At 32.3% G+C, this 27452-nt stretch overlaps 2 protein-coding genes and 2 long non-coding RNA genes across 6 annotated transcripts; all 4 read left to right on the top strand.

Annotated features, from left to right (window-relative positions):
* Positions 1 to 681: 681 nt before the first annotated feature.
* Positions 682 to 4532, top strand: LOC143047340 (uncharacterized). The gene is made up of 3 exons (XM_076220374.1): positions 682 to 871; positions 2575 to 2705; positions 3546 to 4532. Exons 1-3 carry the CDS (start codon positions 766 to 768, stop codon positions 3687 to 3689), a joined length of 381 nt encoding a protein of 126 aa, XP_076076489.1. The 5' UTR covers positions 682 to 765; the 3' UTR covers positions 3690 to 4532.
* An 8452-nt stretch (positions 4533 to 12984) lies between these two features.
* On the top strand, positions 12985 to 14177 carry LOC143047342 (uncharacterized). Its single transcript, XR_012969510.1, has 2 exons — positions 12985 to 13123; positions 13990 to 14177. It is a non-coding gene; the product is annotated as an uncharacterized LOC143047342 (long non-coding RNA).
* A 525-nt stretch (positions 14178 to 14702) lies between these two features.
* LOC143048912 (glycine receptor subunit alpha-2-like) lies at positions 14703 to 20665 on the top strand. Its single transcript, XM_076222775.1, has 4 exons — positions 14703 to 14723; positions 15173 to 15269; positions 20103 to 20479; positions 20657 to 20665. Exons 1-4 carry the CDS (start codon positions 14703 to 14705, stop codon positions 20663 to 20665), a joined length of 504 nt encoding a protein of 167 aa, XP_076078890.1.
* Positions 20666 to 23383: 2718 nt separating this feature from the next.
* On the top strand, positions 23384 to 26977 carry LOC143049082 (uncharacterized). 3 transcript variants are annotated; one of them, XR_012970048.1, is made up of 4 exons: positions 23425 to 23477; positions 24976 to 25063; positions 26005 to 26129; positions 26677 to 26977. It is a non-coding gene; the product is annotated as an uncharacterized LOC143049082 (long non-coding RNA). The 3 variants fall into 3 exon arrangements; XR_012970049.1 differs by lacking the exon at positions 24976 to 25063 and having other exon boundaries at positions 23384 to 23477; XR_012970047.1 differs by lacking the exon at positions 23425 to 23477 and having other exon boundaries at positions 24727 to 25063.
* The last annotated feature ends 475 nt before the right edge of the window (positions 26978 to 27452 follow it).

Here is a 27452-nt window from a genome sequence, read left to right as displayed (position 1 = left end):
GTATTTTGGTAGATGAAGACAATTCTATTCCCCAGTCACCCTTAAGTGTCTATGGAATCAGCAGCACATACCTACTTTCAAGTCGTGAGTGTGACCTAGTCGGAGTTCTATTCAGATAACACGGTTGGATCAAAGATTTGAATGTCAATACGTCGCAAATTAAAAAAATAAATCTTTTAAAACAAATAAAAGAAAGGATAAGACAAAATGGTACACATTCCCAAACGCCAGCCCTGTTTATCGGTAACAATACTTGAGGTCTTGTTTGAGTTGACAGATAGAGAATAATGAGCAAAATTATAAAGCATGGAATTTTTTTTTTTAAATTAAAAGAATACAAAATCGATGGACCATCCATCCAGACCAATATACTTTTGTAGTTGTCCATTTTTTGTTTAACATATTATTTTATTTAAATGATATAAAATGACCACACATTAATAACCTCTATGAAATGACACATATTCAAATAATTTACAACCTTCGATTTGTTTCATTCATGTTAGCAAACAAGTGCCGCATATCTACCAGAAGCTGTTAAAATAATTAGTACTAATTACAACAAACGCGGCTTAAAAGCCTTGTCAATTTTATGTAATGTACGCGTACGTCGATTGTAGGTCCCCTAGTGTTACCACATGTCGAGAAGACTTCAAATGGAAACACAAGATATATACTAATGACAAGACGTAGGACACTGATCTGTAATTTTGTATAATATGATCACTTGGTATTTCTCTCTATGTACATGTACATGCACCGAAGATGACAGACACGTGGAAATTAAAAGGAGGGAAGTTGAACATAGACGGGATAGTCTACTCTTCCAGTTTCGTTTATGAAACATTCCTCACAGTTCAAGAAATTGGAGGTTAGTTTTGCTCAGTATATTAGAGGTGGGTTTAGGGTGGGGGGCATGGATACTGGGATCCCCGACATTTATGCTCAATACATACTAGACGTTTAACAAGCCTTTGTTTATGCCCCTTCTCAAATCCTCGATCGATCTGCATCTGCGAATATCAATTTGCATAATTTTTTACGATAGCACCTCATAAGAATAATATCGATCACTGCATAACAAACAAGAACAATTTGGAATATAACACTTATGGAACGCCACAACTGCCTATGATAACGATAATCATATCGTTAAGGAAAGAGGTATATCATGAAGTAAATGTTTATAAGTTATACTATAACGAAATTTGACTATACTACTCCGACAATTTGTTATATCACTAAGATAAATTAATATACTACAAGTGTGGACACAGATCAGTGTGGATAGTATGTTTGGATTTTTGACAGTGTTTTGTGTGACGAAAGAAGTTCTATGTTTTTCCCATTGGGTTCTAATTATTAACTATGTTGCATAATATGACAACCAACCTGAGCATTTGGAGAGTTGTTTATTTTATATTTAGTATTTTATGTTCAAGACGGGCATAAAAGAGCTGGAGACACTTATTGCATCAATTACCAAATGATTATGTCAGATAAATATGTTCCACATCTTTGATTTTGGATACACTTCGAAGCTAGGAGAGGAACACATAACAAGTTATTTTTTTCATGAAGTGATTTTTTTTTATATTGAAGATGGTATCTGAAAACATGTATTTGCTTACTATTTGTATGGTTCTATTGATATTACTTTGATCAACATTATCATAAGTAAAAGATTTCGTTTAAATGATGAAATTGTTTCTCAGATTAGAAGACATTTATTTGTTTTTAGTAATTAATTTAATCAGATTAGAAGACATTAGTAATGACAATGCCTGACATGATGCTTGGGACTGGATGAGCTAGAGAGTAAACTTCTGTGTTATTTTATATTAATTAGTTGTGAATATTATACTACAAAGACGTTTTGATAAACACGAAGTCCATGATAGAGCAGTGACCCCCACCTCTTGATTGGAGAATATATAAAATTTTAGCTTAAAAATGTTTAAAAAATAAAGAAACTCTCTACTCGCCATTATAGACTCAGTTTTATCGTTTACTACCCCCTCCCCCTCTAATGTTTCTAATTTGTAATCTCAAAATTATTTACTACGAGTGAAAGTTGAAGTAATCTTTAAACATTTAAAAAAAAAGTTCACTTTCTTTACGCTTAGTCTTGGGACAGTTGTTATGGCACACTAGCTATGAAACTGTTGCATAGAAAGATGGAACATGTACCTATTATTTAAGCAAAAAGTGAAAGATACACAGGGGCGGGACCAGCCATTTCTAAATGAGGGTTCTAAACATTTGTTCCAATTCAAAACCATTGATCGTCAAAAAAGAGTGTTCAAATTATAGAACATTAACTGGATCCGCCACTGAATTCAAAAGGATATTTATACTCATAATGTCTATGAAAAAATAACACACCAAAACAAATAAACGACCAAGAGACTATTTTATGTAAAAACTAGTTTTGAACATTTTCATAAGTACCTAAAGAACTGTACTTACAATCTTATGCAATCTCTTTGGCACACAGAATAATTGACGAAACGTCTCCATCTTCATGGATAATATGACCATTTCAGTCAAAATATAATACGCTATTCTTTATAGGTCACCAGACACTTCTATCAAAAGGAATTTTTAAAGAAACACAAAAGTTTAGAAGGCAGACAAAATGGCAGAAATTACTACAACCACAGAGAACTTTATTGAAGGATACATTTGGAGAAAAATCTACTGAGGTAATTTAAAAAGATTAAACTTTTAACTGGCTTAAAAGAAGTATCTTAGAATGCTGAAATTAAGAATCATAATTGTTGTTTTATAAAAAGTGCACTTTCTTATCGCATTGCAAAAGGTTTTGAAAGTGCTAATATAATTCATATTTTGACAATTGTAGTTCGGCCGGAATTGTTATTAGTGAATTAAAAGTCATTATTTTAAGAATGCGTGCAATGTATCGGTTAATCTATAAATAGGAATATGTTATGAATTTTAGAGCGAGGGCCTGATATGTGACGTGCAGTTGTACAATCATTGTCATATCTTATTTATACGGCGACAAGATCCGGCTGCTCCTTCAGTCCTTGTATATTCTCTCTGAAAATTTTGCTTACTTTACAAATTAAAGCTTTTGATAAGGTTAGTGTAAGATGTCGCATGGGTGACACCACTTTTACCACCTTGAGTTATGCCCATTTATAAACATAAAACTGCTGGATTTTTGGCTTCTGTTCTCTAACTTTAGTTGCCTCAAGCAAATGTAATAAATCGTATACACAATGCATATTACCATAATTCACAGATCAAGGTTTAAATTGAGTGGCCTCACTTCTACCGTTCTTGAGTTAAGGCAATTTATAAACATAAAAAATGCTGATTTTTTCGTTTCCGTTCACTAACTTTAGTTTGCCTCAACCGAATGTTAAAATCACAACACAGTCTTAATTACTTGAATCCTGTACATGTATCTGAATGTGGAAGTTGACACATGCATATTTCTGAGCGGGGGCATTTGTAGGCCATAGACACATTTCCATTTTTTTTTAATATGAACTGTATTTTTTTATTTGATCTTTCAGATAGCTTTGGTTGAACGGAATAATGGAAACATGTATTTGGGAATATTAGAAGATAAAATGTTGACATTTACAAAGATAATTGTTCGAAAAGTTAAGAAGAGTTTGAAGATGAAAAATTCCAACTACAGATCTGTATTTCACTAAAAGACCAGATTACTTAACGATAAGTACCAGATGCATTATAACGAAGCTTGTCTCTTGTGTGAAAAAAACCCTAAAATTATTCTAACAGATGACCAGTGACAAAACATTGAACAAAATGTTCAGGATTATATAAGCAATCAAAAAAGACTTAGATGTACTTTTGAACTGTTTGTTTGCCATCACATGATAAATCGAAACGATAATGAAATTGATTTTTGGCAATATAGCAATTGTTTTACATGCATTCTGAACTGTTCCACTAGAATATATGTGATAAGATAAACTGGACAAACAAAATGTAATCATAACTGCAATATTTATGGAATATTAAATAATATTGAAACTGACAGAGAAAAAGGGTATAATTCATGTATTTTTTATATGACCGCAAAAAACATTTCAGCGTCGTCCGAAGACATTTGGTTTCCGGACAAAAACTTTAGTATAAGTAAATAGAAATCTATCAAATTTAAACACACAAAGTTTATAACCACAAAAACAGACTATGAATAAGGGGCCAAAAAGAGGCCTAAATAAGCATTTTTTTTTAGTTTCAAGACAATAATTTGACGTGGAAGGGTGTATGGATATCTCTGAAATTATACCACAAGTTTCCATACCACAATGGGATGGTTTGGATTGGCTTTTGGGGTTTATGGCTCAAACCGTTTAGAAATTAGGGGCAAAAAAAGGGAAAAACAAAGGTTTCCTGGTTAATGATTTGTCTGATGATGATAAATTTGTTTATTTATTTAAAAACATTAATTGTTATGATATGGTTGCCAAAACCTGCTTTGATATTCTAAATAGAAGAAATACCATTTTATATTCTTAAAATGAAATTATTTTAATAATCGTATGTATTTTAACTTTTATTTAGAAATTGTTTTATGGCCTCTCATAATTCTTCATAGAATGGTACTTGTATTTTATATTTGTGTATTGTCTGTTTTATATTGTGTATATACTCTGTATGTACTGTATATTTATGTATTGCAAGTAGTGAGACTTTAATAAAATATTGAATCTGAATCTGAATCTGGACAATTACATTAGTACAATGTTAAGTTTGGATTACCTTCGTACACTGCTTTTAAAGTATGTATAAGGAAATGTTGTATTGTCTTAAGGTGATTAGCTAATAATTAATTTTTAGAATTTCGAAGTTACTATTTTAAACATGCTGATTAAGTTATATTAATGTTAGCAATGATTATGTAGTATGTCATTTTCTATTTTAAAACTTTTATATTGTTTCATTACAGATTTCAGAAATTTGAAAAGAAAATTTCAAATATCATTTTGCCCAAAAAAGGGAGAGGGTTATATATTTTTTTACGGTGAGGGATCAAATAGCAACGACAAAAGCATAAAAAAAGAGGTAAATTTTTTTTCATTTTTTTTGGGGGGGAAGGGGGGGGGGTAGCAATTCGCAACAGCATAGTGTATTGCATAAAAGTCAAAAATTGAATGTAAATTCAAATGATATAACCAATTCTAAGTTCTTTGGCTACCGTTATTCTGTGTCAGAAACCTATGTTGCATCAAACATCTAATTACAATCCAAATTCAGACCTGTATCATGCACGAACATTGTGTCCATTTTTGCTCCAACTGTTTAGGGTTTGACCTTTGTGGTCGTATCCAGCTGCGCTTGGCGAAGCAATTTATTGTATCATTTTTTCTACAATAAATAATACAGTTGGAATTTTCTTTTAAATCGTTTTAATTTTATCATGAAATATTTTTAAGATTATAAAAATTCACAATTATCAAAACAACCAGTGTTGCAAAAAAAAAGATATACATTTTCAAAGAATTTTCAAAATAAAGTTTTTTTCATATACATTGTATATCATTTAATAATCATTAAGCAATTTGAATGTAGAAAACATATATGCTGTGTATCAACCTTAACATAATTACTGTACTTTCGTAATAAATTTATTTTATATATTTTTATATAAAACAAAATTCATATTGAATGTAGAATAAATTTATTCTGTGTCTCAGCCTCATCATACACTCAGATAACTTTACTTCAAAATAAATTTATTTTATATATTATTATAATCCGAAATCGCATTGAATCTAGAATAAATTTATTATGTGTCACAGCCTCACCATGCAGATTACTTTACTTCAAAATAAATTTATTCTATATATTATTATAATCATAAATCACATTGAATGTGAAATAAATTTATTCTGTGTCTTAGCCTCACCATACAGATTACTGGACTTTCAAAATAAATTTATTTTAAATATTATTATAATCATAAATGACATTGAATGTAGAATAAATTTATTCGGTGTCTCAGCCTCACCATACAGATTACTGGACTTTCAAAATAAATTTATTTTAAATATTATTATAATCATAAATGACATTGAATGTAGAATAAATTTATTCGGTGTCTCAGCCTCACCATACAGATTACTGGGCTTTCAAAATAAATTTATTTTAAATATTATTATAATCATAAATGACATTGAATGTAGAATAAATTTATTCTATGATTTTCTTGAACTAATTATAGATATTAAGGCTCTATATAATAAATGTATTTTATAAATGATCACATACAGAAACCTCCATGCGTTTAGAATAAATTTATTCTATGTTGCATCCTTTACAGAGAGTTGACTGAAAATGGAATGCTCAATGTAGAATTCAGTATAAATTTATTTTGAAATGTAACAAATAAATACTAATTTAACAGAATTGTCTTTGTTTTACATGATTTTTCCTCAAATACATGGGTTATAGAATAAATTTATTACGTTCTGGTCCAAATTTGGCCTCTAATTGCACTTGTCAGAAATAAGAGTGAAAAAAGAGGAAAATTGGTTTTTTCCTTTTTTATTCTGCTCTCAGTTGTATGTATATTGTATTGTATTGTTTGTATATGCCTTCAACCCCCAGGGGTATAAATTATATATAAATATTATATATTATATTATATATAAATATACTAAATAAATAAATGATTTGGAAAATATGTTGAAGGTATAAAAAGTCATGAGAATTCCGAATGCAATACGGTTTTATCCGGGCACTCTGGTTCTAAACCCTGGTTCCATCTGGGTTGTTTAGTTCTGAACCTTGGTTCTTTGGTTCGAAACCATGGTAACTGGTTCAACATCCGGGTTGTTTGGTTATAGCAACCCGAATTCCTGGTTCCATCTGGGTTCTTTTCTAGATTATTCTAATGTTCCCGTTGAACTTGAAGAAGATAACCACAAGTATCCGAATAAAAAGGTAAAGTAGGTCAAAGACGCTAAAATTGTTTTATAACATTAAACATTTCAGGATCGACGGTTAAAGAAGCTGTAAGGTATTTATTTTCTCATTCTAATTATTAGGAAACTAGATAAAAATAAAGCATCGTTTAGATTTTAAAAATAAATCGAAATGGTTCATTATATCGAACATTATTTTATTTAATTCAGTCGTTCTGTTTTTATTTATTTCCTTTAATATTTCTAGACGTTTTAAAACAACAAAATTTGGAGACCTGTCGTTCAATTGGCCAACGATATATGCATCTAGCCACTTCACCAGTTGACGACTTGCATATATATTTAAATGCACATTTAAAGTTCGAATGCATTTTATTTAATAGCTGCTTGGTAATAATATCAGATTTGATAGAAATACGTGTGAAGTATATAATATGTAACAAATCGTTTTGTTCAAAACGGAATCTTAAAAGACATATAAAAAGAAAGTGATGATCAATTTAAGTTTAATTGAAAAATAAGTTATAAAAATTAACAAAAATGTATATGTACAATAAATTTGTCAAATTTGATACTACTTGTGAAATTAAGGCATGCATATAATCATTATAGGCCAAAAAGAATCAAATCAAAATGAAGATTGAATATTTTTATAATAAAATTGTGTGTGTGTGTGTGTGTTAATGACAGTGCTGGTGGAATGTGTAGCACCAGCACACTAGTCAGAACTTCTGTGTTGGTACCATAGAAAAGGAACATAAACTGCGGAGTTACTCTAGTCCGTTCGTCCCGAACGTCCAAAAAAAAGGGTTCCGTTGTTTTAACTTTAGTGGCCTCAACCAAATACTACAAAACTTATACACAAAATAAAAAGAAGATGTGTCATGAGTGCCAATAAGAACACTCCACAAAAGACTAAATGATACAGAAATTAACAGCTATAAGTCACCCTACGGCCTTCGACAATGAACAAAGTCCGTACCGCATAGTCAGTTATAAAAAGCACTGAGAAAAGAAACCGACAAGTTATGTACAAAAAATGAACAAAAACAAATATGTAACACATAAACAAACGACAATTCATGAATTAGAGTCTCCTGACTTGGGACAGGTACATACAAACAGAATGCGGCAGATTAAACATGCTAGCAGGATCCCCACCCTTCACCTCATGTGGCATGAGCGCCAAAGAAGAACTCTCCACAAGAGACCAGGTAACACAGAAATTAACAACTATATGTCACCATACGGCTTTCAACAATGAGCAAATAGGTATAGAAGATGTTGTATGAGTGCCAATGAGACAAATCTCTATATCCAAATAACAATTTATAAAAGTAAACCATTATAGGTCAATGTACGGCCTTCATACGGAGCCTTGGCTCTCACCGAACCACAAGCTATAAAGGGCCCAAAAACTACTAGTGTAAAACAATTCAATGGAGAAAACCAACGGTCTAATCTAAATAAAAAAACGAGAAACGAGAAAAACGTAAAAATTAAACATACAAACGATAACTACTGTACATCAGATTCCTGACTTAGGACAGGTGCAAACATTTGCAGCTGGATGAAACATTATTATAACATCACAACATAGAAAAAAAAAAACACGATAAAACGAAATTCAAACGAGGAAAGCAATGAACAAATGTATAGGCCACTGACTTGCGACTGGCACATGCATAATAAATAGGGCGGGGTTGAACATGTTAGCGGGGTCTTCACCATCTCCCTAACCTGGGACAATGGTTCTTTCCACATACAAAAAATGAATTTGAAATTTGGTAGCGTCACTTTTACCGTTCAAGAGTTATCATGTTCCTTTAAAAACATAGAAAATGCTGAATTTGTGTTTTCGTTCTTTTAAATAAGTTTGACTCAATCAAATTTTATAAACCTTAATGTGGAGTTTACTTGTGTTTTCTTTTCACAAGCAGGGGCATCTGTGGCACATAGACATATTGTACATTTATTTCAGTAAACGGTTTATTTACTTCCTTTGGCTTCTACTTCTATTAGAATTAACTTGCATATTTTTTTTTAGGATTGCGGTGCAGTTTGATAACAGACAGTGACCAGCATAAAAAAAGTATTTCACTAGATTGAGCTCTTTGTCTAAGTGTACTTTAAAGGTTCTTCGCACTGAGTTCAGTTTATTGATATGCGTATACCTTCATGTGATTTTTAAGATGCTTAAACAGACTATCCATATCAACATGTCCATCAAATGAAATCCAAGGTAAAATGATTGAACCATTTTGAATTATCAATCTATCACAACTTGCAGTACATGGTGCTACTAGAGCAGTAAATATTCTTTCTTATTTTCACAGCAATAAAAAGATTTAGTTTTCATTTGATCAAACATTCTTCATATCAAAAATTGAGGATGGAAATGTGAAATGTGTTTAAGAGACAGTAACATGACAAAAAAGCAAAAAGAGTCAAAGGTCGCCAATGGGTTTTTAACAAAGTGAGAAAATCCCTCGCCCGGCGGCGGACTTCAAAATGTGTACTAGTTCAAATTCCAATACATAAAACCGATCTTACAATTAAAAATATACAAATATATCTAAATATTTAATATAGATATAAAAATATTAGATATGAATGCAATCAGACGATTCTCCATATACTTCAAACAGAATATACAAGTTGTACAATGAGGGCAAAGGTCAAGATCATATAAAGTTTCTCGTGCCACAAGACTCACCATCTTATGACAATACATCTTCATGCTACATATTCAGAAGCAAGGTCAATTTAGAATTATACTTCTAGGTCAGGGTAATATACAAAGGAACACACTGCATAGGTCAAGAGTCAAAAAGTTATAGTCTGGTCAGGAGTTCCATGCCAAAAAAAAACCACAAAGCAGTCCTGCACGAAATTTCATAACGTATCAATGTTTCATGGCATGATGCACTACACATGCCGAATACAGCAAACATAGGTCAGGGACAGAAACAGAAGACATGTATCTAAACTCAATAGAACAGTACTTGTATTTCAGGTCACTATATGCAAGTGCCTTCAACATAGAACATAAACTCTCGCAACAATTCAAAGTTAAAACGTCTTTCACAAAAGTTGGAGCAGGATTTTTTGCAACGATTACCTTACCACTGTTAATCGAAAATCGGATGTTAAAACTAGGGTTTACCATTAATTTCTAACCTTACCATGTGATATCACTATGGTAAACTGATAGCAACACTTGATGCAGTCATGAAATTGAATATTTGCAATAGTACGACGAGAACAATACAAGACAGAGTAAGAAACAAATGAAAGTAATTATACATACGAACTTTTTATCACAATGCACAAACTATAAACCGTAGTTTTCATTCATTTTATTCATTTAAAATGTACGCTCTCGTTAAATAATGGAAATTAACGCTGTATATTTATATAAACGATCAATCTTGTAAATTATATATATTATATATAAATATACTAAATAAATAAATGATTTGGAAAATACATTGAAGGTATAAAAAGTCATGAGAATTCCGAATGCAATTAGGAACATAACAGAAAATAACCGCAAGTCTCCGAATAAAAAGGTAAAGTAGGTCAAAGACGCTAAAATTATTTTATAACATTAAACATTTTAGCATCGACGGTAAAGGAAGCTATAAGGTATTTATCTTCTCATTTTAATTATTTTGATAAGGAAACTAGATAAAAATAAAGCATCGTATATATTTTTAAAACAAACCGAAGTATACAGTACATCGAACATCTTTTTATTTAATTCAGTCATGCTGTTTTCTTTTTTTTTTTCCTTTACTCATCCCTTATTTACGTAAATATGTCTAGACAGTGGCGGATCCAGAACTTTTCCTAAGGGGGCCCGCTTCATTCATGCTTCAATGATTCCCTATATAATCAACCAAATTTCCCCCACAAAGGGTTTGGGGGGCGCCCCCTGGATCCACCTATGCTAGAAGTTTTAAAACCACCCAATTAGGACATGTTGTTTATATGGCTAACGATATGTGCATCTAGCCACTTGACCAGTTGACGACTTGCATATATATTTGATTGCACATTTATTATCAAGTTCGACTGAATTTATTTAACGGATTTTTAATAATGTCAGATTTGAAAGAAATACATGTGAAGTATATGTTAGAAATCTTTTTGTTCAAAACAGAATGTTAAAAGACATATAAAGGAAAGTTATGATCAATAAGTTGGTAAGCTTTAATTAGTTGGAAAAAAAGTTATAAATATAATAAAATGTATAATTATGTACAATAAATTGGCAAATTTGATACTCATGCAGTCGTTGTGAAGGGCATGCATATAATCATTCGGCCAAAAATAAAGAAATCAAGATTAAGATTGAATATTATTTTTATAATAAAATTAATTGTACATGTGTTAATGACAGTGCTAGTGGGATATGTATCACCAGCACAATAGTAAGAACTTCTGTGTTGGCGCCATGATTTAGGAACATAAAGAGTTACACTAGTCAATCTGTCCCGAATGTCCCATAAAAACGGGTTCTGCTCTTCTTACTTTAGTTTGCCTCAATCAAATACTTCAAAACCTAAACACAATATATAAAAGGAGCTGATGCATGAGTGCCAACGAGAACTCTCCACAAGAGACTAAATGACACAGAAATTAACAATTATACAATGTAGCCTAGGTCACCAACACGGTCTTCAACAATGGGCAAGGTTCATACCGCAAAGTCAGCTTTTAAAGGCACCGACATGACAATGTAAAACAATTCAAACGAGAAAACAAACGGTATAAGTTATGTACAAAAAATAAACGAAAAACAAAATAGGCACGTGCACATAAAATAAGGCGGGGTTAAACATGTTAGCGGGATCCCAACCCTCCCCCGTATGTGGCATGAGTGCCAATAAGAACTCTCCACAAAAGACCAGATCACACAAACACTAAAAACTATGGGTCATATGCAGCTTTCAACAATGAGCAAAGTCAATACCGCATATAGTTATCAATAAAAGGCACTGAAATGACATTGTAAAACAATATTCAAACGAGAAAATAAACGAACAAATTTATGTAAAAAAAAATGAACGAAAAACAAGTATGTAACACATAAAAAACGACATTCATTGAATTACAGGCTCCTGACTTACCACAAGCACATACATACCGAATAAGGCGGGGTTGAACATGTAAGCGGGATCCCCACCTCAACACAAAATCAAATTTGAAATTTTTAAGTGTCACTTTTACCGTTCAAGAGTTATCATGTCCCTTTAAAAAATATAAGAAGTGCTGACTATTTCGTTTCCTTTGTCTTAAATAAGGAGGCCCCTCATGGGGGGGTCCTAGTAATCACATAATCACCATTTTTTTGCCAATATAATCACATAATCATTAAATATTTGCTTATCTTTAGTAATCAAATTATCATAAACTAAAAATACAGTCCTAGGTAATCAAATAATCATGAAATATTTGGCTTAATAATCAAATAATCATTAAAAAAACGGCCAAGTAATCACATAATCAAAAACCCCATGAGGGCCCTCAATAAGTCTGACTCAATCAAATGTTATGAACCTTATACGCGATTCACATTACCCCATAACACAGATCTGTGAAGCTCAATATTGGGTCACGATGGCGTCACTGTTCATGTTTTTTTTATATGTAAAAAGTTGTGGTACGATTACTAATGATACAAATGTCAACCCGGAGCCTTGAGATAGGAAAACTGCTAAATCTATTGTTTCTGTTCTTTAACTTTAATTTGCCTCAGCCAAATGTTTTGAAACTTATTCACAATGCTTATGGTCACAAAACGGTCAAAATTACGCGAATCCTGCATCTATATGTGGAAGTTTACTCATTTTTTTCACAAGCAGGGGCATCTGTGATTAATAGACATATTCTACATTTACTTCAGTAATCAGCTTATTTTCTTCCATTGAATTCTTTTTTAAATAAACTGAACTTGCACATTTTTTTTTCAGGATCTCGGTGCAGTTTGGTAACAGACAGTGATATCAAGTTAAATGTGACCAACTTAACAAAGTATTTCACTAGATTGAGCTCTCTGTCTAAGTGTACTTTAATGGTTCTTAGCATTGAGTTCAGTTTATTGATATGCGTATACCTTCTGTGTGAATTTTTATGATGTAAAAGCAGACTATTCATACCTACATGTCCATGAAATGAAATCTAAGGTAAAATGATTGAAACATTTTGCATTATCTATCACAGCTGGCAGAACATGATGCTACTGAAGCAGTAAATTTTCTTACTTGATATTCACGGAAATTAAAGGATTTAGTTTCATCTGAACCAAACATTCTAAAAAATTGAGAATGGAAATGTGGAATGTGTAAAAGAGACAGTAACAATGTCAAAAGAGCAGAAAGCAGTCAAAGGCCATTTATGAGTCCTCATAGCTGACTATGCGGTATGGGCTTTTCTCATTGTTGAAGGCCGTACGGGGACCTATAGTTGTTAAAGTCTGTGTCATTTTAGTCTTTTGTGGATAGTTGTCTCATTGGCAACCATACCACATCTTCTTTTTTATATCTTCAACAAAGCGAGAAAATCCCTCTTCCAGAGGCGGGCTTCAGATGGCCCTTAACAAAATGTGTACCAGTTCAAACTTCAAATTATAAAATCAACTTACAATTAAAAATATACAAGACTAACAAAAACCAGAGACTCCTGACTTGACGTCAAGGTAATCATACCAAGAGACACATCCAATATGCAAAGGTCAAGAGTCAAAAAGTCATAGTCTGGTCAAGAGATTCTTGTGAAAAAAAAGGATTTTGATAAAAGGGTCATTGTGGTACACTAAACTAACAATATATCTTATGTATCTAATATATCTTAGAAGATGTGGTACGAATGACAATCATACAGTTAATTCTCCATTTAATTCAAACAAAATATACAAGTTTTACATTGAGGACAAAGGTCAAGCTCACATGAAGTTTCTCGTGCCAATAGACTCATATAGAAAACCTAGGGCAGAGACAGAAACACAAGACATATAATAACTAAACTCAATTGAATGGAACTTGTATTGCAGGTCACTACAATTGCCTTCAACAAAGAATATAAACTCTCGCAACAAAGCAAGATTAACCCCGTCTTTCACTAAAGTTTGAGCAGGATTCTTTGCAACGATTATCTTAACACATATAATTGAGAATCGAGTCGTGCAGTTATGTCAAGAAATTAAAACGGTAAGATTAAACATTAAAACAGTAAAAACTAGCCTAAGGGTTTACCATTAATTTTTAACCCAACCATATGATAGTACTATGGTAAACTTATGGATACACATGATACAGTCATGAAATTGAATATTTGAAATAGTACGACCAGAACAATACAAGACAGAGTTGTAAACAAAAGAAAGTAATGATGCATATCGAATTTTTAATTCCAATGCACAAATTAGGAACCGTAGTTTTCATTCAATTTATTTATCTAAAATGTACGCTTGGGTTAAACAATGGAAATTAACACTGTATATTTATATAAACGATCAATCTTGTAAATAAATAAACAAATAAATAAATAAATAAATAAATAAATAAATAAATTAATTAATTAATTAATTAATAAATAAAAAAATAAATAAATAAATAAATAAATTATTGGAAACCATTGTTCCTCCGTTCATGTATGTACGTCTCAAAATTGGTTGGTTCCAGGTCAATCATCTGTGTTCAATTCAGGATCTTTGACATCAAATAAACGTTTATGACATACACAGATAAGTCCCAATTCTAGAAAATGAGACTATCTAGTGAACTAGTTTGAAGCTCTAAAATCAATACCAAATTATCTCAACTAAAAACCTTATGTATGTATATATTCATGATTTTAATTGATGGCCACCTCTAATAGGTTATTTTTGTGATTTTAATTTATGGCATAATCCAAAAGGTTATTTTATGATTTTACTTTATGGCCCAATCTAATATGTTACTTTTGTGATTTTAATTTATGGCATAATCTAATAGGTAATTTTTGTGATTTTAATTGATGGTATAATCTGATATGTTATTTTTGTGATTATAATTTATTGCCCAATCTAATTGGTTATTTTTGTGATTATAATAAATTTATGGCCCAATCTAATAGGGTAGTTTTGTGATTATAATTTATGGCCCAATCCAATAGGTTAATTTTTGTGATTATAATTTATGGCTCTATATAATAGGTTATTTTTGTGATTATAATTTATTGCCCAATCTAATAAGTTATTTTCCCCCAAGGATTTCCCTATAGCATCCTGTCCCATGGATCTGTACAAATACCCTATGGATGAACAGACATGTTCATTGTATCTTCAAAGCTGTAAGTATATGTCTGAAAATTTATAAGTAAATGATCTATTAAAATGTATGTAATAAAATCGAAAATGAAAATGGGGAATGTGTCAAAGAGACAACAACCCGACCTTAGAACAGACAACAGCAGAAGGTCACCAATATGTCTTCAATACAGCGAGAAATTCCCGTAAATGGAGGCGTCCTTCAGCTGGCCCCTAAACAAATATCTATACTAGTCTTGTTCAGTGATAATGGACGTCATACTAAACTTCAAATTATACACAAGAAACTAAAATTAAAGTTATACAAGACTAACAAAGGCCAGAGGCTTCTGACTTGGGACAGGCGCAAACATGTGGCTGGGTTAAATAATCATGTTATTAGCCAAAGGCTGGCGAAGGATACCAAAGGAACATTAAAGATCATAAGTCGGATATAAACTGACAACGCCACCTTTTGAAACTATTGTACAAATCTATACTATTAAACGAGAAGACCTCATTTTGGGTGTCGCTTCTCTCCTTTCCACAATAAATTAATCAAATCGCCTCTGTGTCCTATAGGTACAGTGCATAGGCCCATTTGTCATCCATTCATATGACTATTCAGATTGAGTTATTTTTGGAGAAAAACGAGAAAAAAGGCATCCGGATATTGTCCCGTCATTGGGCGAAATTTTAAGTCAGATTATACTTCCGGTTTGCGTTTTTCTGTATACTTTGAACATACATATATATACAAAGAATAAAGTGTATTTTTAGAATTCTATCTGCTATCATTTTCAAGTTTACTATCCACGGCAGTCACAGAGTTTATTAAATAGAGAGGGTCTGCATACTATATCAATGACCACTATAGATCGATAAGTAAACTTAGAATTGAAAGTAAAAACACTATATCTATATAGTAATTAATCATGGTAATGAATGTTCATAAAAAAAGATAAGTGCTAAAAATATTCATGTGAACTTTTGATACCTTTTCTGAAATTCTCCAGTCATTAAATCTTTTACAAAATTCATTGATTACAAAAAAAAAAGAAATGTGATATGACTGCCATGTTGAGACAACTCTCCACAAGAGACCAATTTGACACAGATATTAACAACTATACTGAGGTTACACTACGACCTTCAACAAAGAGCAAAGCCCATACCACATACTCAGATTTAAAAGGCCCCGAACTGACAATGTAAAACAATTCAAACCAGAAAACTAGCGGCCTTATTTATGTACAAAACAATGAACGAAAAACAAATATGTAACACATAAACAAACAACAACCACTGAATTACAGGCTCCTTACTTAAATGTTCATAACATACTAAATGTATGTTCATATTGAAATCGATTGAAAACAAAAAAATGGGAATATTGGAAATAAAGGAGGAGGGATAAAAAAAAAAGCATTTTCCTGTCCCCAATAACCTATGACTTATGATACTTTTGCTGAAATTCTCCAGTCATTCAATATTTTACAAAATTCTTCCAACAACACTAAATACATACTTTAAACTACGCTCTGAATGCCCGCGATTTCTCGGGTGTGTTCTAGTAATCTATGAAAATTATAGGCCGTAAAAGGGATACATGTACTTTGCCAGAACATATAGAAATCATTTGTGATTGCAACGAAACAAGATAAGCGTCCATCCTTACCGCTATGCAGTATTTGTTTATTTCCCTTCAATGTTCAGATGATTATGTAATAGATAGAATACGTATTTACGTATTTCAACTAAAAACGAAATAAACTACAAAAAAAGAACGGGGGTCGGTGGTTACATTTCAAATTTAAGTCGATGTATTGCCTGTTTTCAAAGTCTATTGGACTCGTAGATTCAGTGCTGCTGCTACTTTATGGAACAGTCTTCCAAACCATTTCAGGACTGAAAACAGTTTTTCACATTTTAAATGTCTTGTTCAGTCCTCGAACGGTTTGGAATGTCACTGTTCTGCTTGCAGATAATTCTTGAAATGTTTATTATTTAAGCTGCTTTTGGTTGCTCTGGTCAAGCATGGTTTTACTTCATTCGAAAATTTGTTGTTTATTTGTATTGCATGCTATGTGTATGAGATTTCAACTTTGTATTACAGGTTGTTTTATATGTCAAAATGCACTGTTTTTATGTTATTTAAAAATAAAGTTTTCTGATCTTATCTTGTCATGAAGGTTTCTTAATTTCCAAAGCATTCAGTCAATCAATTGATTGCTTGGTGATTGCGTAACAACGTCCAGTAACAATCTTTTTAAACACGATTGGGTCACTGAGGAATACCTAGTTTAGAGTGATTAAATGACTGAAAATTCAGTGACATCCAGGAGCTTAATATTATAGCCGGTATGGGCATTGCTCATTATAATAGGCCGTCTGGTGACCCTATACCTGTTAATTTCTGTGTAAGTTGGTCTCTTGTTGAGATTTGTCTCATTGGCAATCATACCACATCTTCTTTTTTAGCATGCATTACTGGAGTATTTTTGACATAATGAAAGCAGATGCGAAATATACCCCCCTCCCCCTAAAAAAAAAAAACTAGAAAAGACACTCAAAGATAATAAAACATACCATTAATGTAACAATATTGAGTGTAATCTACTCATATTCTGCAGAATGAATTTAATGACATAAAACTTGAAATAAAAGGACTATATTCTAATTAACATTTTATTGATATTGTTAAGAAAAGAAAAAAATACTGAGATTTTGATTATTCATTTTATGAAACCTTTATTTAAAATTTCTTTTTAAAGAGTTAATTTTACACTAAGTAGTTGATTCTTAATATGTTTTTTTGCGGTTGCATTTACAACTAACGGAATAGTATTTAAGGTGGTACCCAACACTTTCACTAAAATTATTTTGGCTGGTTTAATTTTCATAAAATTTTGTCAAAGTATTTACTTTGACCCTTTAACAAAAATATAAAAATTTCAAAAATTTTGAACCAACAGTTTTGTCAGAAAAATTACACTGGTTATATAGCAGTTTGACAAATACTAATTTTGATCATTGTGAAGCTTTATATTGCCTTCACAAGGCAACGTAATTAAAACGTTTAGCTGATATTAGAGAGTTATCTCCCTGTAGTGTTAGGTACCACCTTAAATGGAAAAAAGATACGGCGGTTCAAAAAAGTAACAGATTTGAATTGCCACAATTTTGATTGGTTGGAAATGATACATTGGAATGTAATGAAAGCTATGGAACAAACGGAAATGGTACGTTTATCATGCATGTCATTTAGTGTCAACTTGACATCTTTATTGAGCAATGAACAATTGTCAATATTTCAGTGAAACGTGTATGGAACAAAACCGTATACACTGAGTGTTCAAATTAAACATATCTAACCTCACAAAAGAGGGGAGAAAGATACCAGAGGTCATAGTCAAACTCATAGATAGAAAACAAAATGACAACAATGTGGCTTAAACAATAAAAAGCAATAGTAAACAAGAGGCAACATAGAAAACTAAAGACTAGGTTGTGTACAATGTATGCCTTCTATACACTTTAATTATATATGAATGAAGCATCATTTTTTACTTTATTCTATCGTAATCCTAAAGTGATTCTGATTTCCCCGGTTCTATGGTTTATTGCTTCTGATTCTTCATGTTTCTGAGTGATCCTGGTTCCCAGCGTTACTTGTGAGTTTTCATGATTTTAACAATCTTCCATAATATAATTACGCCATAACTGATAACAGAACAAATGTAAAAATATAATATTTGGTAAAAAAAAAAAAGAAATCAAAATCGCTTCAGCTATTTCTTGTCAAAAATATTTCTTGGTTCCTGAACGTGTGCACGAATCCATGCGTTGAAAACAGACAGATACATTAATTCATTGTCTTTATACAAACGAAAATGAGACAAACAGTTATAAACAAAATCACTGCACTTAAAAACGAAAAAAAACCCTGATTGACTTTCGCGATTTTGGCATGAACGTTGTTCTTGCACATCAAGTCAAGCCAGTCGAGTTCTTCGTGAAATGCCAATAACTCTTGACATGTCAAGTTCACTTAAGGTCATTAACAAGGAATTGAGAACAGGTTTGACGCTTCGATTCAAGATCACATTCGAAGAAATCTGTGATAGAGATATTAATTAACGGTCAAACAAATAATGACCGCATCTGCCTAACTGTCACAATCCATCATATATCATATGTTCTAGTTCGGATTGTGCATGTTATATTTGCCGCTTGACGTTAAACATGTACTTTTCCTTGATAAGATAGAGACTGTTTACCATAACCATGATAACTAACAGTTTATCAACCAAAACCATGTTTTTTACAGCATCATAATCATTTACTTGTTCAATCTAATTAAAAGCCGATCTCTCATCGCTACTGTTTCTGATATGTCGCGTGGGAGATCTAACGAAACCCGCTTTGATGTCACATGTGAGTGACCTCGTAGGTGTGTCTTTTTCGACCAATGAAATTGAGTCTTCCACGATCTTGGAAGTTTAACGTAAGGCAAAGGGATGTAACTCATTTTATTTACGACGAAATCGTCAGTCATAATAATTCATAAACTTTTTTGATTGGCTTATTAATAGGTCGTCAACTCATTTGCATATCTTTATAAATTCATGACTTTTAGTTCACTCACATGTGACCTCAAAGCCGTTTCGTTAGATCTCCCACGCGACATATCAGAAACAGGAGCGATGAGAGATCGGTTTTTAATTAGATTGTTACTTGTTAAGATTGAGACTTTTTATCAATTTTTATTTTATTAACCAGTACCATATTTTTACAGCATCATTATCATTTACTTGTTAAGATTGAGACTTTTTGTCATTTTTCATTTTATTAACCAGAACCATGTTTTTTTACAGCATCATTTAGTTGTATACAACTGAATCTTCACTTTGAACGGGACATTGGTTATTATATGATACAGTTCTTTGTACCTAGCATGATGATTGTTTTACTCTACTGGGTCTCGTTCTGGTTGACGATCGACGCTGTTCCAGCACGAATTTCATTAGGTATTCTCACTATTTTAACAATGACGACGCAGAGATCAGCGGGTACTGCGTCACTTCCGAGAGTATCATACATTAAAGCTATAGACGTATGGATGGGAGCTTGTTTAGTGTTTGTATTTGCTGCGCTGTTAGAATTTGCGTTTGTAAACGTAATGGAACGGCGGCAGATCAGACGAGTTCAAAGTGTTAGACTCAAAGGGAATGGAGAAAGTAAACCTTGTCTGGTAGGTATTCTCCGACGAGATTTCAGTATAAGGAGATATTGTTTGTCTAACTTATTTAAATATACTTTATACACATTTGGAAAATAAGATTTTGTTTTCAGGACAAGACTGCAAGAATGCCTTTTTAGTTTCTGTACAGCTTTTTTAAAACTTTATTTTTAAAGTTGCCTTTTGAAGTATAATTAGTCATGCTAGATGCATTGTCAGGGTAATTTGGCTACACACCTTCTTGATATTGACGCAGAACATATACATACACGGTATTGTGTGCACGATGTTAGAATTCGCAGCCACTCGACAATCGTTTGCCACTTCTGGTTGGAATATGAAGAAATACTCCCTGTTGGTTAAAGGACTCTTCTAAAAGCTATTTCCATAGGAAGTCTGATTCAGAGCGCACTATCTGAAAATATCAGCCCGATCTTTGGCGCAATATCTCGAACTATTTTACCCTCTTTCCATTTCTAGGAGTATGATTGGTTAAAAGCAATTTCATTGGAGACAATATATCTTTCATCTGGGATTAGTAGTCGTGATTTATTTCAATTTGCGTTAGTATCATTGTTATGTCCCTTTGTTAAAACAAACGTGTCTAGGGAATCGGTTAGCAGATTAAAATTTCGTCTATCAATGTTTTTATTTAATTTGGTATTTTCTAGATATGTTAAAGCTAACAAGTATATATTTGTTTATTTGACAGCTGAAGGACGCCTCCGGGTGCGGGAATTTCTCGCTACATTGAGACCTGTTGGTGACCTTCTGCTTTTGTTTTTTTCTATGGTCGGGTTGTTGTCTCTTTGACACATATCCCATATCCATTCGCAATTTTATTTTATGTTAATGTTGGCATTTATATTTTGTAAAGATTAATGAAAGTAGGTTCTGAAAAAGCAAACTTGATCACTTGATAAGCCACTAGTCTAAATTCAACATGTTATGATAGTCAGTAAGATTATTGATTATTGATATAATAGTATGTTCAGTGGCGGATCCAGGGGGGGGGGTTCCGGGGGTGCGCACCCCCCCCTTTATTTTTGCCGATCAATGCATTTGTATCGGGACATATGTTTTGCACCCCCCCTTTGCCCTGGGTGCCCTGGGTTAGCACCCCCCCCCCCCCCCCTTTCGAAAATTCCTGCATCCGCCCCTGATGTTATTGATGTTGTGATTAAATTCCATATTGACGATTAGAAAACAAAGAAGGCAAGGGGTTAATTTAGAAATTAACACAAACACTGTTTCCTTATAATTATTAATCATCATTTATTTCTTATCACAGGAAAAGTTGGAAAGGAATGTTTCAAGGCAACCGATGACCGGTCACAAGAAAGCCAAGACAATAGACAATGTTTCACGTGTTATATTTCCTATATCTTTTATATTATTTTGTGTTGTGTACTGGGTGTATTACGTAATGTGAGTACAGAAAAACAATCATTTAATTTGTATATTAACTTTTATATAATTTCATACAATTCATCGCGTAGTGAACTCAAATGCAATTGTATCTTCCCTTATCTTTTTGGTGTTATCTACAAAAGAAGGACGAAAGATACCAAAGGGACAGTCAAGGTACAAGTGTCGTACCTATCGTACTGTCAAATTCCCGCCAAAATACGGATTGTACTGGCCATTCAGCACGACAAAGCGACCAGTACCAAAATAACTTAAATAATTTAAATCTGTATGTAATTCATTCCTCCTTTTTATCATTATTAAGATAAGATTAAACGATTTGAAAATTCGCCTTTTCAGAATCTAAAGGACTATGAGTAATCTCATTGTTCGTACCCCAAAACGAAAATAACGTTACGTTATTGGTTCATTTTCCATTGTTTAGATTGTTTTAAGGTGGCTCGGGCCTATTCGAAGTTTCTATAAAAAGTGCCGTTTTTTTGGTGATTTTATTCTTCAAAGAAAATTAATCAAATTGGTCGAAAAGAAATAGGGGGTCACGGACCATTTAAGCTCAAAATTTAACTTTTAAACATGTATGTGAAAGGGACCATTTTTAATGAAATGATAGGAAAAATAGAGGTGTTGACATATTTTTATCGGAAAATAAAAAAAAAACGTTCTATGACAATTGGTCCAAAACTGTAATATGAAAAGCTAGAATATAGCTCCAGAGAATGAGCCAATAAAAAACATAGGTCACCGATAAGGAAAAAAAATATTTTGCCTTAAAACCCAAATTTTGGAGGGAAGATGGTGAAAAGGGACAACATGTCGTTTTGACTCTTTAGAAAATACGGATAATAACGAAAATATTCTATAAGTCACATAACTACAATGATTTAACATTTCTAATCAATCAAAATATTAAAAAAATATATATCGCATTGACGACAAATACTTTTGTAATTCATGCATAAAAATTATGCGCAATTGAATAGTCCCGAGAAACCTTAAACCAATACAAACACAACGTTTCGGGGTACGTTTTAGAAAATATTACCCAGAATGCATTAGATTCTGAATATTAGGCGAATTTCCAAAAGAATTTATTCATTTTGTTCGTCGTACCATATACCTTAATGTTTCAAGTGACCGTAAAAAGACCCAAAACGATCGGGTGTTCTAATTATTGTTTTTATATTTCACTGTATTATATACTTTTTTTGTAAAAATCTCATGTCACTATGTTATATTTGTTGTTCTCGTGGGGTTTTGTCTGATGCTTGGTCCGTTTCTGTGTGTGTTACATTTTAGTGTTGTGTCGTTGTTCTCCTCTTAAATTTAATGCGTTTCCCTCGGTTTTAGTTTGTTTTTTGTCTATGGATTTATTAGTCTCGATAATCCAGACGCTCCATATGCATATGTAGAGTCTGGATTCAATCGGTTCGAATGACTGTAATGAGAGGGCGTGTCCAAATATGCAAACACAAGCGTGAGATATTTTCGAAATGTTTCTAGACGTATCGTTCCTTTGCGGTAAAACTAGATAAAAACAAACGGAGGAAGTAGCAAACACCATGCCTGAAATTTGCAAAGCTAGGTAATTATATCTGAAGTTTTGTGCATTTGTAAATATACTTTGAAATACTTCATTATATCTAATAAGAACTAGGTACCTTTAATGAAATAAAACACTGCATACTCAAGTACATGCATTCATTTTTTTTAGATACGTCTGTTTGTTATTTACAGTCTCCTTTATCATTTATGTTATTATGATCCTAAAAACTCAGTGCATTTTACAAAAAATGAGATATTCATATCTTGTTGAAAAAAATTGTCTAACAAAGCAGCACTTGGGAGAAGTAAAACTGGGAATTTATGATTAGTGCTTGTAAAATCAAAATGCAAACATACAGGAGTCTTCTAAGCTCAGTTTCTTTCGTCAAGTCTACAAAATGGGTCAAAGACCATCACTAAACAATTTAAATTAAATAGAGAAGCAATATGCAAAATAAGCATAAGTGCACATCCTTTAATGATTGAAAGGGGAAGACATCATATAAATATTTCTATAGAGGGAAGATACTGTCCTGTCTGTAAAGTGGGTCTCATTGGGGTCTAAGCGTGACGCAGGATTGGCGATTATTTGTAAGCGTGACAAGCGAAAGTCAAATTATTGTGTTGTGAAAACGGGGAATGAGGTATTGCGGGACCCACGAAATGACAAAAAAATGAGAATTGCTTACGTATATAGTGTAAGCGGGATATGGGAATCTGACTAAACAGTAAGTGGGATCCGGGATCGGAACCCCCCATTAAGACCCCCTGTTAAAGTGGGGAGATTGAGGATGAACAACAATTCTTATTAAAATGTAAAAGATTTACCTCAAAGCGAGAAATATTAGAAAACAAATGTTATATATTTCAAATACAGCGTAACATTACCGTTGATGAAAAAATATCTCTATTGGTTAATTCTAGCGAATCCGGGTCCGTTCACGCCCATTCACGTTCGCACCCACTCATGTTCGCCCCATTTCACTTTCGCACCCCACATGTTCGCACCCAAAGTCTGTTCGCACCCTACATGTTCGCGCCCAATTCTAATTGGTTTTGTATTTAATAACTTTGCAATTTTGTATGTGTTGAATAAATCTTAATCATGTTTTTGAGAGTGTATTGTTTAAAATAATAATATTCCTTTCTAATTTAAGTGGGAATCTGTCAACGGACCTTGGGTGCGAATGTGCGAGGTGCGAACGTGTAGAGTGCGAAAGTATATTGGGCGCGAACGGACCTGATACCAATTCTAGCTCAGCATTATTACTTAGACTGTCTTCCTCTTTCATATCAGAGTGTCTAAATATAAGATATAGTGAACTTATATGATACATCATTTTGTAACTTTTCATAATTTAGTATGATATGTTATCATGGAACCTTTCATTCTACCATGTCAATTATTAGTTATATGTAATGCCATAGGTCTTAACCATTTATTGTTAATGAGTTTGTGCCAATAAAAATATTTGTATTTGTATTTATCATTATAAAAGTTACAATTTTGTCATTTAAAGATTAAATATTTATTTTAGATCAATTTTGCACATCTTAGAGAGAAATTAAAACAAATGGAATGTGGCAAAGTGATGAGTGCTGAATATGGAAATTGTTTGAACAGCAGTTAGTATACAACTGCATGTTGCCTTTATTTGATAAATTTAATGATATGATGAATCGTTAATTGTTTATTTTAAACTGACTTTTAAATAACCAAGAATTTCCAAAACAACATGTAAAAATGTACATGTAGTTTCTTTCATTTACAAGCTGATTTAATCATTTATAATGTGATCAAGCACAGAATCCTATATAAAGTGGTGGTCCAAAGATTTGAAAATCAAATATTTTAAAGGACTGATATATGACTTTGCTTATTTTTTTAATAGAAATTATAGATCATTATAGTAAAGACCAGCAGGTTTTCTTGCAGGACCATCAGGGGAAAATATTTTCAAGATTGAAGAACTATATAGTCTGCAAGCATGCATACCACAACTCACTGGTCAGTGATTTTTTTGGTATTTCAGATCATAGAAAATTGCCAGATATTATGATGATCTTATGAGGTGGGATAGGAGGGGTCCTGATCCCGAATTCCCCTACTTTAAAAAACGAAATCCCAAGGTCCTGAATTTAAATAAAGTAAATCTTGACGTCCCGAAATCCGAAAAAAAAGATTCCCGGATCACGAAAGGGTCAATCCCGAAATCCCGAGTTTAAAAAAACCCGATCTGGGATTCCCGATAAATGTCCTATCCCCCCTGTCTTATCAATAAAAGATATATTACGGTAGTAATCTTTTACTTTGTTCTAACCACAACCATATTTGGCAATGAGTGAATATAATTTTATCAATTCATAATTGCTATCAACATGATCAATATAACATGTATTATGGCTGTGAGGTATTATTCATTATTTTGCAACCCTGCAAATTAAAACAGATCTAGAGACATTGTTCATTGTATACTCATTAAAATTTACCTTTGATAATGATAAATTGTTACTCATAAAATTTGATAGTTTTTAACTAATGATTATTCCATTATTGTATTTTCTAGCACTTCCTTTTAACATGATGGAGTTGCAAAATTTACCACGGTTCTATGGTCAACTAAAGGAGACTAATTTCATTTATCAAAGGACAGGAGACTTTCCATGCCTCAAGACTTTAAAAGCTGAAATTGTAAGGCTTTAAGGAACTAATGTATATGTATATGGTATTATCTTAAGTTTCCATAAAAAACATTATAAAGTATAATTTAAGTCTTTAACTTTTTTATTTAAACATATTTTTAAGAAAAATAAAATGTTTTAACTTTGTTCAATGCATCTGCCCTATGGTCAGGTTGTTGTCGCCTTGACACATTCACCATTTCCTTTCTCAGTTTTACTTTTATAATTTCTTCAATTGGAAGAAATAAAGCACATAATTTGTACACAATAACCTTTTTGATTTAAGCTTTCGTATGAACCTTTCTTTTAGATCATTACATGAAGCTTACACTGTTTGAAGAGATGTGGGTATATGCCAATGAGACAGCAACTCAACTACAAGAATAACCAAAGGAACAAATCAAGATACTTTTTTAACTGTCTAATCAAACATAATGCTCCCTACAGTCAAATACCAAACAATTAAAAGAGTAAATGCATGCAGTAATTCTTTAAATACATAATGTTTGTCTCCAATTAATAAAGCAGTTGTCTGAATTTGTGTCATATCTTTGTAGGGAAATAAGATGCAGAGAACCATTCATGAAGTGTATACATGAAACAGATATTTACAATGTTCTTTAGAGCTATAACTCTAGCCCTTAAGATTACATTACACTACTATTGCTTGCTAATTCTACTATCAACAGTAAAAGAGAGAAGATTCAGGACTAAGAGTGATTTTTGCAGTTTGCTGTGGATGAAATTTGGATGTATTGATGAAATTAATACAACAATAACAGTTAATTCTTTGAACAAGAAAAAGCTGTGCAATGGTGCAAAACAAAAAACTTATGAACCATAAAATGATTAAATCTGTGTTGAGTTTTCAATTTTTATAAAAGTGACAACATTTACCTACATGTAATGAAATATAATAAACCCCAAAGATGCTTTTATTTAGATTGATTGTAAAGTTTACATGTCTGGCTGGCATGCATCATCTGTCTTTGTTCATGGTTCAAAAGTCAGTGTAACTTTTCAAATGGTGGATACTCCTCTAAAATATTAGAAACAAAATGTCTCTAAATGTCTATTTGGTTTATGGAATGATTGTATGGTGAACAAGTCTGCCAGGCTTGGTTTATCTGTCAGACCTTGACCTCATTGTTATAACCATTTAAAATATCTTTAAAATTGTAGTAAACTTTTATCTGTTAAACGAATAATATAAAATCATTTAAGCAGGAAACACATTTCAGCTTGATTTAGGCATCAATCTCTTGGTGAAATTTCTTATTTTACAAGTCTTGAAAAAAGAATTTCTCGCTTCATTGAAGACCTGTTGGTCAGA

The sequence above is a fragment of the Mytilus galloprovincialis genome, chromosome 10, assembly GCF_965363235.1.
Source record: "Mytilus galloprovincialis chromosome 10, xbMytGall1.hap1.1, whole genome shotgun sequence".
In the NCBI taxonomy this organism is placed as follows: domain Eukaryota; kingdom Metazoa; phylum Mollusca; class Bivalvia; order Mytilida; family Mytilidae; genus Mytilus; species Mytilus galloprovincialis.
This window is presented reverse-complemented; position numbering and strand designations above follow the sequence as displayed.

What these genes read in the sequence shown, in the direction of transcription:
- LOC143047340 (XM_076220374.1), top strand. Translation starts at nt 766, where the DNA reads ATGACAGACACGTGGAAATTAAAAGGAGGGAAGTTGAACATAGACGGG. An exon ending in CACAGTTCAAGAAATTGGAG is followed by an intron (nt 872 to 2,574) that starts GTTAGTTTTGCT and finishes TATTCTTTATAG; the next exon opens with GTCACCAGACACTTCTATCA. An exon ending in TTGGAGAAAAATCTACTGAG is followed by an intron (nt 2,706 to 3,545) that starts GTAATTTAAAAA and finishes TTGATCTTTCAG; the next exon opens with ATAGCTTTGGTTGAACGGAA.
- LOC143048912 (XM_076222775.1), top strand. Translation starts at nt 14,703, where the DNA reads ATGAGACTATCTAGTGAACTA. An exon ending in TGAGACTATCTAGTGAACTA is followed by an intron (nt 14,724 to 15,172) that starts GTTTGAAGCTCT and finishes CAATCTAATAAG; the next exon opens with TTATTTTCCCCCAAGGATTT. An exon ending in TTCATTGTATCTTCAAAGCT is followed by an intron (nt 15,270 to 20,102) that starts GTAAGTATATGT and finishes GTTTTTTTACAG; the next exon opens with CATCATTTAGTTGTATACAA.